Source organism: Aythya marila, assembly GCF_965140915.1.
Source record: "Aythya marila genome assembly, chromosome: 2".
NCBI lineage: Eukaryota > Metazoa > Chordata > Aves > Anseriformes > Anatidae > Aythya > Aythya marila.
This window is the reverse complement of record NC_139043.1, coordinates 103,209,147-103,221,568: the sequence shown is the minus strand read 5'-3', so window position 1 is coordinate 103,221,568 and position 12,422 is coordinate 103,209,147. Positions and strand designations below refer to the sequence as shown.

At 37.6% G+C, this 12,422-nt stretch overlaps 1 protein-coding gene across 1 annotated transcript in view; it reads right to left on the bottom strand.

The window, feature by feature from the left end:
• Positions 1-725: 725 nt before the first annotated feature.
• Positions 726-12,422, bottom strand: part of PIEZO2 (piezo type mechanosensitive ion channel component 2) — a 311,014-nt gene continuing 299,317 nt past the window's right edge. The window contains exons 46-52 of the mRNA XM_082754254.1: positions 11,080-11,268; positions 10,523-10,615; positions 8,916-9,088; positions 6,942-7,058; positions 4,976-5,055; positions 3,429-3,609; positions 726-2,521 (exon numbers count right to left, since the gene is read on the bottom strand). Of these exons, the coding sequence (XP_082610380.1) occupies positions 2,269-2,521; positions 3,429-3,609; positions 4,976-5,055; positions 6,942-7,058; positions 8,916-9,088; positions 10,523-10,615; positions 11,080-11,268 (1,086 nt within the window). The 3' untranslated portion in view covers positions 726-2,268. The remainder of the gene's footprint in view (positions 2,522-3,428; positions 3,610-4,975; positions 5,056-6,941; positions 7,059-8,915; positions 9,089-10,522; positions 10,616-11,079; positions 11,269-12,422) is intronic.

The window sequence follows — 12,422 nt, the reverse complement described above, 5'->3', positions numbered from 1 at the left end:
TTAGCTGGTTGGTTGGGCTTAAAGGGTGGAGATTAGCAGTACACTTTCCGTCTATTGCAGTCACTTATCCAGTCCATACGTCACCAATTTTACTATAGGTTGTTTCAGAAAAGAAAAAAAAAAAAAGAAAAAGAAAAAAGAAAAAAAAAAAAAACAACAGAAGAACTCTTTTATTTTCAAAGTTTGATCAATCCATGAAAGAAAGAGCAGCACATTTCTGCAAAGCTCAAATAACTGTACAGCTCATACCGCAGACAGAGTTTTCTCACCAGAAAGTAAGTGCTTGTTAAAGAGAGGGAGACAAAAAGTGAGTCGAGGCCAACTATGGCCAGCATGGTTCTGCTGCTGGTACTTTAAGAACCACATTACACCCTTCACTCTTCTCCTTCCAGTGTTGCCTAATTAAAATTACTGAACACAGATAAGGATCCATCTAACCACAAAGGACATTTTAGCATCCCTGTTGGATCCTATGTCAGGGCTGCCTTGTATATTTTGATTTTCATTCACAGGTTGAATGGAAGAAATGAGGCAAAACCCTCCACCAGGGAATGCTGCCTGGCTATATGAGGAGCCACCTTTCCATTACACTTAGAGGAAATCAGGTTGTCTTCCAGTGAGTTCCAGTCACCAAGTGATTTTATTGTTTCAATATGATGAAGCAACTTTTATTTTATGCACTTCATTGTGCTCAAAATGTTGTTTTTCACAGTATAGAATGGATGTGACAGCATTTGTCATGGAAGCACTGAGCAGAGTATGTTGCAACTTCATTCAGTTGTGTTGTTTTATGAAGTTCTGCAGTAAAATGTGCCAGCAAATTATGTTGTATTATTTTCCTTCTGGTGATTAACTAATTATTCATATAATAAATAGCAGCTAACTACAAGAAAGAGACCTATTTGTCACAGAGTTAGAAGAATGTCAAACTTTTCCCATTTCACGTAAAAAGGCAGAGGAAAAAAATACTTCTAAAATGACTTTGCAACATGTGCTTTATTTTAAGTCATTACTGAATCAAAACTACATAGTATACCCTTTTAACATACCCTACCCACTCAATGATCATTCTTTCTCAATATTTTTTTTAACATGGAATGAAACCTACATTGCAAATGTAAATTTTCATGCTACAATGAACTTTAATGAGCCATTTGTGTCACTAATAATAGTAATTTAAGAAAAAAGGCCATTTTTCAAGCTCATATGTATGTCTACATTTGGGAACTTAAAAAAAACCCGTCTCAGATGTAAAAATGTGACTTGGAATATGTAAACATTTTTGTATACCTGAAACACTGGAAGAAGAATATTGGCTAAGAGCAAAACAATGGTTGCCTTAAATCATTGAAATGGGAAAAAGCATGTCATGGGGAGCAGAGAGAAGCACACACTATTCAGTTTTCAAAGGGTTATAAGAAATGAAGTAGCTCCTTATGTCATTGAATTCACTTTCTTTTCTCATCTAATGGAAAGCGGTAACTTTGAAGAAAATGGCCCAGCAGAACATCCCAATATTTCACCATAATTATTCTAGCCATTAGTTACCCTTGACAAAGTGTCAAGTTTCTGTTGCTTTTTTTTTTTTTTTCCTGAGAAAAGTCATTGATGTTTGGTGGAAATGTTTTCTGCGACTGTACAAATAAAATAAGGCATTTAAAGAGATTGTTACTTGTATTCTTTTTGCTAACAGAGGTTTGTCCACAGTGTCCTTTGTACATCAAAACCTCTGCTTTTCTACAAATGGGTATGGCTAGAATGTCTTCAGTTCCCACTGGGGCCCTGGGTCTTGGGTGTCCTGAAGGCTAGTCAGCGTCCCATTACTGTAGCTTGAATGTCAGTGATGTACAACAGCATATTGCACAATCCAATCTATATGGCTCCAGAAAAGGTTGGGAAGTTACACTGGAGTCATCTGCGGGTTCACTCCTTTCTTTTCTCTTTGAGGGTAATAATTATCGTCTGGAAAATTAAATTACCAGACGCAGATGCAAACATTTTTTTTGCTGATTAAATTACAAAGCAGTCCCCAGATTGTAGAGGAGTGGCACATTAAAAACAGCAAATCATCCAACTTTCTTCACTGTCGATCCTTAATTTGAAAGGCAGCATGGATTCCTAAGGCCGTAGCTTCCAGGACTCCTTCAGTGAAAAATCATCGCTACCTAACTATAAAAGGCTTAGCTCTTAAGAGAATATTGTGCTTTTTTTTTCTTTCTTTAAAATTCAGATGAAATCAACTTGATTCGCAGTGTGACACCAAAGAGATCAATTAGTTTTTTCCCTAGTCCACTTGATCATTGTCTCTGGTGAGCGATACAGGAATATTAGTTTGGCATACAGGTCTTCTTCTAGTTCCAGTTCTCCAGTCTCTCGTACTAAGAAAATGTCAGTACATAACTTCAAGATTCGGTCTACATTGGGTAGCTCCTCAAACATGATAGAGTGAGAGATGCCACTGAAAAATTCACGGACGAACTTCCCTATCACCAGGACAACCGATGCGTATAGTCCCATGATGCTGAAAAGTAAGAATGGAAAGAGTTCAAACCACACCTTGAAAAAGGGTCAGTCAAGTGAGAGGGAGCTCATCTACACAGCTAATTGCAGTCTATCAGCAGAATGAATATTAATTTATAATTAGGATTCTGTTTCTGTTTTGTTGTAGGATGAAGGAAAATAAGGTCTCTTCAAACACTACAGGAATTTGTGAACATACACAGCTGAGCCTGCTGCCTTAAATGATTTAGCCTCAGTCATTGATGATGATGGTCTCATGTCCTGTCTGCTACAGCTTGGGAGCCACAGAAAGAAATACCACAACTACTAAATGTGATCGGTCAGATTTCATATCTAATATTTTTTATTAAAGCATGTGTCAGTCATGACAGACTAATGCTTACCTGACCTCCCATGATAAATCTCCAATGAGGAGTTCTCCAGAATGATGCTAGCAAGGCATGACTCAGTTTCATGACAAGTTTCATGACTCCCTCTGTCTATGAAGCTGTATTTCATAACTGCTTTACAGCCAGAGTCCTGGCCACATGCATGGGATTGGGAAGGTTGCTAAAACTGGTCAGAACTTCGGCAGAACTTGACCTGTAGTTAAACTAATATCATTTGAATGATTTTACTTGAATAGGAAATTGGTGCGAAGGGTGCTTCTTCTGTTTTTTTTTTTTTTTTTTTTTTCTTCTCCCCACTGGAGAGTAGATATCGAGGAGCACATCGTTTCTTTAAAAATATGAAGCCTTTTATAGGTAACAGTAATAGATTTGTAACTCCCACAGAAGCCCATTTCTGGAAGTTCAAACATTACAGCAACACAGAAAAAGAAATAACACACACTCCCAAAAACAAATGAAGTAATCTCTACTTCTATCATATCTACATTATTTTAATTTTATGTAAAGATTCATTCTTACCCATAGCCAGCTAAGAATCCAAGGCTTGGTGGACTGACTTTATCACTGAATATGAAGAGTTCAAGACTCTCTTCAGATGTTTTATATCTTTTCCCAAGCTGATTCAAAACCCACCACTCACGAACTCCCTCATCAGATACATTTTTGACCAGGGAAACTGTAATATTTTCCCATCTGCAGTCTATTGGAAAAAAAAAAAAAAAAAAAAAAAAAAAAAAGTTAATATATTACCAAAACCTACAAAAGTTAAAAGGATTCCAATCAGATGCTTTGACCAATAAAATTATAAAATGACCGAGCAATGTAGGAGTAAATGTTTGTTATAACTCTCTTAAAACCCATTTTACAGAATTTCTGTACAAAAGTACTGTATCTATCTAGACTGTTATGGTTTTCCTTCCCTAAATTAAATAAATAAAATAAAATAAAATAAAATAAATAAAACGTTTCACATCACCTACATTTTCTTCTGTAGAAATGACAGATCATTCAAGTATTTTCAAGCTGTAGAGTCAATGACAGACAGCATGTTTACATTTCAGGCCTAAAGAAACACATCTGACTTGGAGGTACAGTGGTCAGCTTCTGCATGTCCAAGTGATACTACCACTGCAAATCATTACTTTTTGGTATAAAAGATATTATAAAAGATATCATTCTTTTATATCAAGAAAAGCATACTGTACTATTATGCATAATGATCACACAGACAGGAGCTGAACCCTGGCCCTGGGGACTCTATATTGGCAATGTACACATTAAAGTCTTGTAGAAGAATCCCAAATTAAGAGGTTTTTTTTTAGGACAGAAATTGACTAATGACAGTGAAGCACTGGTAACACATAAAACTAGATTCACTCTCAAGAATTATTTTTTCTACTTAATATAAACATGCTCACTCAACCTTCAACTGTAATGGACTACACAATGATCAAGAAAAGGCCTGAGTGCCAAATTTAACCTCTGCTGAACAAAGTATTCTTAGGTACAGAATTGTTCTTACTCTTCCACCCCAACAGGTTTTCATATGTACGTATGTACATGTGTATGCACTATGTATATCTATGAGTATTTATACATATTCTGATTGGGAACTTTGAAATTCCCTATTTATCTAAATTGGATTCTTTGGAGCCAAAAAGGAAGGAATAGAATAAAAATATCATTATTCAAGTAGAGAAGCTACATTTGCAAACACACAGCACTACTATTTGTGGTAAAGTATTAAAGAGATGCAGAGAAGTGAAACTTGTCATCAGTTTCTCAGGAAACAAGGGAAAGCAATTTCTGAAAGCAGACTTGAAGAGCCGGACTTTTAATCTGTAGAGTCCTTACTGTTAAATACAAAGCTAAAGTACATCCAGATGCATTTTCTGCCTTGCACTCTATTACCTCATGTCTCCCCAACCTTGTAGGAACCAGGTAGAAATGACTGTAAGAGTATTTCAGCTTGCGGTGCCCCAGAGCAGTTCAGCAAATGTGCAAGTTTGAGCACTGTGTTGCACTTCTTTCAACTGTGCTCTGTTTTCCATGGCCTGGATACATACCTGTCAATAGCTGCTTTATGGGTTTTGCCAGAGAATCACTAGGAGCCTTGATGTAGTATGGATACACTGTCTCTAATGTTCTGGAAAAAATGAGAAAGCAAATATTTCATATTTTTATACCTCTAAAATAATTTAGAAATAGCTAACAGAGCTATACACAGTTCCCAGTAATTCTTGGCTTAAACTATGATTTTATAGTGTTCAGATGTCACATCTGAAAGTTAGCTGGATTTATTAACTATGTTCTGTCAGTACTTCAGCAGGGAGCTCCATCCATAATGTACCCTTTCGCATGCCATGAATCCCACACACCTGGGGCACGTGTGTTTGCAAGGAATGTAGGATTTATATTTTGTTCATGTTTTTAACAAAGCTGCTTTTGTAGTCAGCTACATAAGCAGCACAAAGAATGGCAACACATCACCAGTAGTAAACAGTCTTGAAAAATATGTAGCAAGAACATTTATTAGTTCAGAATTAAAAGATGTTTAAATAATAACACATTGAAATGAGTGAAAATTCTTCCCAGAATCTTTTACTGTGAAATATTTTCACAGTTTGTATTATCTGGAGGATTTCAAATTTAAAAAGAAAGATGTTTGTGGAAGATCTTCCATTGGACTCAAAGTACCTTATGTAGGATGAATTACCAGCATCCTGAGAGCGAGAAATGTAATTAAAAGCAGAGATGCTGTCCTAACTTTTCCCTCACGTGAGTGAAAAATTCTAGGAAAGGGGAGCTCTCAGGGAAGTCCTCTGATACTGCTACATTGCATATGCTAGGCTGTGGAAGAATGGAGGTGGTCAATTTAAAGTCCTTCATGACTGTTCAAGCAGGACCAGCGAATAGGTAAAAGCTCAGCAGCTAAGTTGTCCCAGCAGAGGTGGTGGCAGAAAGCTCCTGCTGAGGTTGTCAAATGCCTACTAGCTGCCACAACCATTTTTCCTTTATGACAAAGTTAAAAATGCTTAAATCAACAAAATTATTGCATAATACAGCTCTATCTTTTACGCTGTTGTTTGCCTCCTGCAAGGAGAGAATTATGAATGGATTACATCCTCCCAGTGGGTGCAGAAAAATAGCTGTGCTACAGAAAAGACATCTGATTTCCACCTACTAAGAGATATGAACCAGTCAGGGTTTTCATTCTCCCAGTTGACCTCAGCTTTAACTTTTCAACTCTTGCGGCCACAAAACAGATCAGGTGGCCTTCAGGGATGATGTGTTGGCCTAGCAATATTTAGAGACTACTGCTGTAAAGTAATTCCCAGTGACCAGGATGAAGAGGAAGAGCCAGATTCCTTTCAAACTTGAAAGGAGCGTCACTGCTGTTAATGCTGTAAGGCTACATCTATACAATAATGTTCAATATTCAGATGAAGAGAATGTTCTTACTGCCTTGCGAATTTCCATTACAGGAAAAGATCTGATGTCAGAGATGACTGCAGATGTTACCCTTTTACCAGAGTGATTTAACACTTCCTTGCCAATCTACTACCATTCAAGAATGACAAGGAGAGATACATTGGATGGTTATTTAGAATGAAAAATTAATCAATACAACTTCCTCAAATGAAGTTGAACTCAAGTAACTGAGAGGAGGGTTTAACTATGAATATTCTGCAATGAACTGTGCTTATCTAATAAATCAAAGAAAATCAACTAATAGCTTCACCATGCTTGGTGGTGGTGTTCCAGTATTCACAGTCTTCTCTGTCTAAATTTATCACACACACAAAAAAACCAAACCAAACCAACCAAAACAAAACAGACATCTTTTTACCTTTAAAGCAATGTTATTATTCTGTGACTTCAATGCTTTTGGGCTCTGTGAACAAGGCTTCAAAGTATTTAGAGGTGAATAGATGGGCAGACAAATGGTATGTTTACACAAGCCTCACCTCCTTAAGATAGTAGGATTAAAACAGAAGGTTTGCATATAAATAGGCAAAGAAAATAACTTACACCTTTTTCAATTGCTTTCCAGACATCATTGTAGCAATATCTGTTCTGGTTTTCTCTGGTAGGCCAAAGGTAAGTTTATCTGATGCTATTTCTGCTTTGGCACCAAGAGTGAGATTTCTGTTTAAGTAAAAGGAAGACACACAGTCATCTTACAATGAAAGCAGAACCTAAATTTGTGTTTGCTGAACTCTAGAGCTGGTTGTCTAACTAGTCTAACCACGTTGATCCTTTCCATCCCAGTCTTTGCTAAATTGCAGCAAGCATCATGCTACCTATACCCAAGACGGTGTGTACGTGTCCCAGAGGACACCTAACAGTCTTAAAGGTTTTTTGTTTTTCTGACTATTCTTTTGCATGCATTAATGGTGACGGTCTGATGTCATTTTGCTCATTATGTCAGTCAAATCAGAACTGGGGAGGAAGGATGCCCACTCAGACTTTGGGTGACAGTACTGCCAGACAGGATTCAGCAGTCAGCTACAGGTTCCTGAAACCCCACCTTGGACTAGCAGAAGTGTGTGTCTAACAGGCTGACAGGACCCCCATGCCAGCTATAGAACACAGCTTTTTTTTTTTTTTTTTTTTAATAGAGGATCAGCTTTTGCACCTTGTCTTTTGTTGTGCCCTGGGGTTGGGATGCAGCAACTGGGTGAGACAACTCCTGGGCTGCTGGGGCCTGCAGCAAAGTTCTTCCAGCAAATTATGTGCAAGGGCAGATAGCATGTATGCTGCCTGAGTGGTACATGAGGTTCGTCTTACAGCTGCTTGTGGTCTGCTGGCCTAGGTGAAAGACAGCAGTTTCCCTTTACAGAGAAAAAGTGGAAGGTCTCCGTGGGTAAGCCTTTACCGCCTTCAGTCATTCATGGTTGCAATATAATCCACAGGGTATAATTTGAGGGTGAAAAAGGTTTTTTTGAAATCCAGCGTATGAATGTTCGTAGTTAGGTAAGTATACTGGCAAATTGAGTAGAGGCATTAAAAATTAATTTAAAGTTCAGAAATGAATGAGGGATGTAATTCACTGGCTTAATATTGTATACTTCCAGGAAAATGAGGGGGGTCAAATAAAGTTGAATAAAGAGTGCAGATTCATCACAAGCCTATTTTCAACTGTGTAAGGACTGACCCAGCATGTTCAGAGCTCCTACAGTGATTCAGCTGACCTGCTTCTTGTGCGTGGTCTCTTCCTGGGGATTGCTATAACAACCAAGTATTTACTTCAAAAAAAAACACGTAGATATAGGGGCTGCAGTGGCAGTTCATTTCTAATTTAGCCCAGTCCCAAGTGGCAGGCAGTAGCCAAGAAGCCATCCTGATGACTCAGTGTGCTCCAGCACGTATTCAGTTAAGTACATTCTAGGCTGGCTCTTGCAAAAACTTAATTGTAAAGCAGTGTTTTACTGAGGCCAAGTCACCACTAAGTAAATGGGCAAAAGTCTCAAAAAGTTGATCTGTGCTGAGTGGCAGAACAATGGCTTCAAGTATATGCGTATGTAAAACATAGCTGTGTCAATTTGAGATTTCCTTAAAAAGATAGTGTTTCTATTTCCTTTTGGTTTTCTGCCTTAACTATGTCCCCCAAACATTAACAATGTTCTTTGAAGCAAAGTTTATTTGAACATCTTCATCTAAAACTGACTTAAGTTTTCTTACTTTTCCCTCCTCCTCCTCAAGTCCCATTGAAAACTCCACCCTCTCTTTTTAAATCATCTACTTGGAAGTAGCTCCATTTCTTTATTTATTTCTTGAGAAAAAAAGACAACAAAACTTCCTGTGTAACAAAAGTCACCACTCTCTACCTCTCTTTTTCCCGCATTATTTTATTTTATTTTATTTTATTATTTTTTGGTTTGTAGTACAATAGAATGTGCTGAAAAACTAAACCAAAAAATGCACTGGGGAAGTGTTCAACTGTTCTGCTCAACAAAAGCTTAGCAAATGATCCATCAACTTTATAGCTGTCATATTAATTACCTTTGAATGCTCCATGAAAGAACTACAGTGAACTCTGCTGAAAAATCAAGCAGTCTTTGTATCATTTTCTCTCTGCTGGGAGGGCTGATGGTCCATAAAGAGTTTGAATTCCCTTCTAGATCTGCGAGAGTTATATCTTCTATTCCATAGCCCTCTAGAAACTGTAAAGCAGCCTGTAGTTGCAGTAGAGGAAAATAATCTTTCAGTGCTTTGATGTTCACAAGATTCACAACCACATTTCTTGATCAGGCAGAATTGCAAATGTTCAATTAATCAGAAATGCATTGCTTTACACTGAATGCTTTGTCAGGTCTCAGCTGGGTCTTTAGATGGAGGCAGGAATAGACAAAGTGTAACCAACCCAAGAAGGCAAAACAAAAATGGCCCAGCTGTTCAAAGAATAAGTATGATGGTCAACTTGGCCCAAACGGGTTTGAAAGTTCATCACGTAAACTCTGTAGAGTATATTTAATCTTATTTCCTTTAGTTTCTAATGACCCCATTTAAATTCCTGGATCCAATAGGCCATGCGGCTTTCAGTCCATGCCAGTTTTGGCTGGTACCTCTGACAGCTTCACTGAAACTCCAAACTGTATCAGTGGTCACAACAAAATATAATATAATATATTATAATATATTATAATATAAAATATAATATAATACTGTGTGAATGATATACCAAGCCTGGCCACTGTGAGATGGCAGACACTTTCAGAAATTCTGGTAATACCCAGGGGGCACAAGTCACCTGCAACCTCTTATTAGTTATCATATTTTTATTAAAATTGTAATCTGTCTTTTGTCAAGCATCTTTTAGCATAGAAAAATGTGTACAAGTGTTAAGGCAACTTTAAACCCTTATCTTTCAAAGTATATCAAGACTGCAATATTACTGTGATAATACCCAGGCTATTGGGTAGCATCTAATATTAAAAGGTGTTAATTCTTGAATGGGCTAGAAGGAAGTACTTCTTTAAAGTGGTGTCTGATCAAAATTTAATTATTTTAGTAATGCAACAGTTTCTGCTAAATACTAGTCTTTTTCTTTTGTTATATAAAATAATGATAACTTTGTGTATAGTGCACCATGAAATATCGAGAGTATGTTTAAACTAAGGCATTTTAATGTCAAAACTTTTCCAAGCCATACACATTTTCTTTTGACAGCACCATGTCTCCTCAATGGGAGGTGAAAGCCACATGCACTATAGAAAGGAGCATGGAGCTTAGAAGTGCTAACAGTGTTGTATCCCCACAACATACTTGTTTTGGCACTACACCAACAGCACCACATCTCCTGAAGGTTTGTGTCCTTTAGAGGGAAGGACACAATCTATTCGGATGACAGGACAGCTGCAGTTTCTGTCTGTCTTCCGTGATTTTGTGCAAAGATGCTTAATCAACAGTAACTTTTCACTCTATAACCCAGCCCTGTCTTGACAAATGATCTGTTCAAACCTTTACTAGTACAAACTCCCTTTATGGACACATCTTCCAAATGATGGCCGTGCTGCTGACCACTTGACTACATAAACAAAACTCACAAATGACCTCCAAGGAAACATGCATACATTTTAAAGTAATGAGGTAGTCTACATTTCACTTACAGTGTTACCCCTATAGCTTCCCAGAAACGCATTGAAATCAGTCTGATTCAAATTCTTGAGCTGCTTCTGTTGAGCACTCATTGTAAAAATAGGCTGGGAAACAAAAGAACACACACTTGTCACATTTACTTCAAATCTTTTGCTATGTACACAGTACAGCATCCTGTGCTTCACAGTCCAAGACAATTATGGCACTCATTTCAACAGGAGAAGACTATGAAATTATTCCACTAAGAAGCAAACTACTTCCAATTAATTATCTCACATTTACCATGGGGACCTGTAATCAATTACCTGAGTTTTCCTGATGTAGGATGATTTATTCAGATTAAACTGCCAGCAGGTTCTGTTTTTAACTGGCAAGTGAAGGTAATATTTTACATCAGCGATGAACAAACATGTTTTTAACCCAAAGGGGATCACTCATGTGAGTTTATCTGATTTTTGCATAAGCCAGGAGATTTTCAGTCAGAAAATTTAATGCAGGGAATAAGGCACAGCACAAGGAAATACAGTGCAAAATCAGATATTTCTTTTAGTTTGTCTTCTTTTTTTACCTGATAACCTCCTAGAGTTATTGTGATTGATACATCTAGAGGCTTGTTCGTGATGCCTGCAACAGATTTGATTAAAGACATGAAGAGCAGTGGGAACCAGACAATAAAAATCAGCAAGACGATAATCATGCCACCCATTCCATACTTCACAACTTTCTTTTTCTTCTGGCCTCTTGGTTGGGGATATCTCTGCAAAAGCAAACAGCAACATAGTAATGTCTCTTCTATCAGTGGAACACTCGGTATGATTTGATGAGTAAAGGAATACTGATCTTAAGGACTCCAATCTTCTGTTGTCATCTGTTACCCATTATCAGGTCAGTTGCATTGAGATTTTTAGCCAAACCTGCACAAGCACTGAATTTCTGGCAACTACAGGGAAGAGTGCCAGAATAACCCATGTCAAGTGTGTGTCTGGTGTGAAAAATATTGTAAACCTCTGGTTTTTATTCCTTATGGCCATAAAGAAAGGAAAAAATGGGTAATTGCCGCACCAACTACATTTAAACAATGCCTCAAGCTTTGCTGCTGTTCCTACAATCTTGACAGTGTGGATGTGACATCCTTCCATTTCTTAGCTTCTGAGAGCAAAAACAGGTCTTGCTTTTATCCTTCTCTTTACAAAGCAAGTCATACAACACACCTGTTCCCCCTTGACCACAATTCACTCTGTTACTGACCTCACGACTGAATACTTTAATAGAGTCCCCATTCTCTAAAATGTCTTACCATCACTGTAATGTTTTCTTATAGGATTTAATACTACACAGTGCTTTAGGATCCTGCCTTTCACACACTGCGTACTGCATGTGCAAAATCAAGATGCAGCGAATTGCACTGCACCTCAGATGCATGCCAGGAATCTGGCTTTCAGGAAATTGTTCTTGCTTTACAACACGAATCCATAAAGCCCTAGGAGAATATTAAATTTGTAATACAATGCTATATTTAAAACAAATTAGCTACTTTTCAAAAGCATTGTATCAAATCATTTGTCTTGCACTACAAAATACTGTTTTCATTAAAATATCATATCAAGATCACCAGGGGCATATTATCCGTCTATATGAGATTAGTTCAGGCACCTTTAATGCTGTTACACAACAGTTCAGAGACTCTAAGAGCCAAAGTACTCAGGCATACCACTCAATGTGAGTGAGAGACAGAGAGAACTAAAGTACCTTGAACAACTCCCATAAAGTTATCAGTAGTGATTTTGCTACATGGCATTAGCACACACATGCAAGCTTAGACTTGGAAGTCTTCCTAAATTAGACCTATGCTACATATGCAGAATGATCCTGTTGGAAGGTGAAAAAATTCAGTACGATGGACAGTCAAAG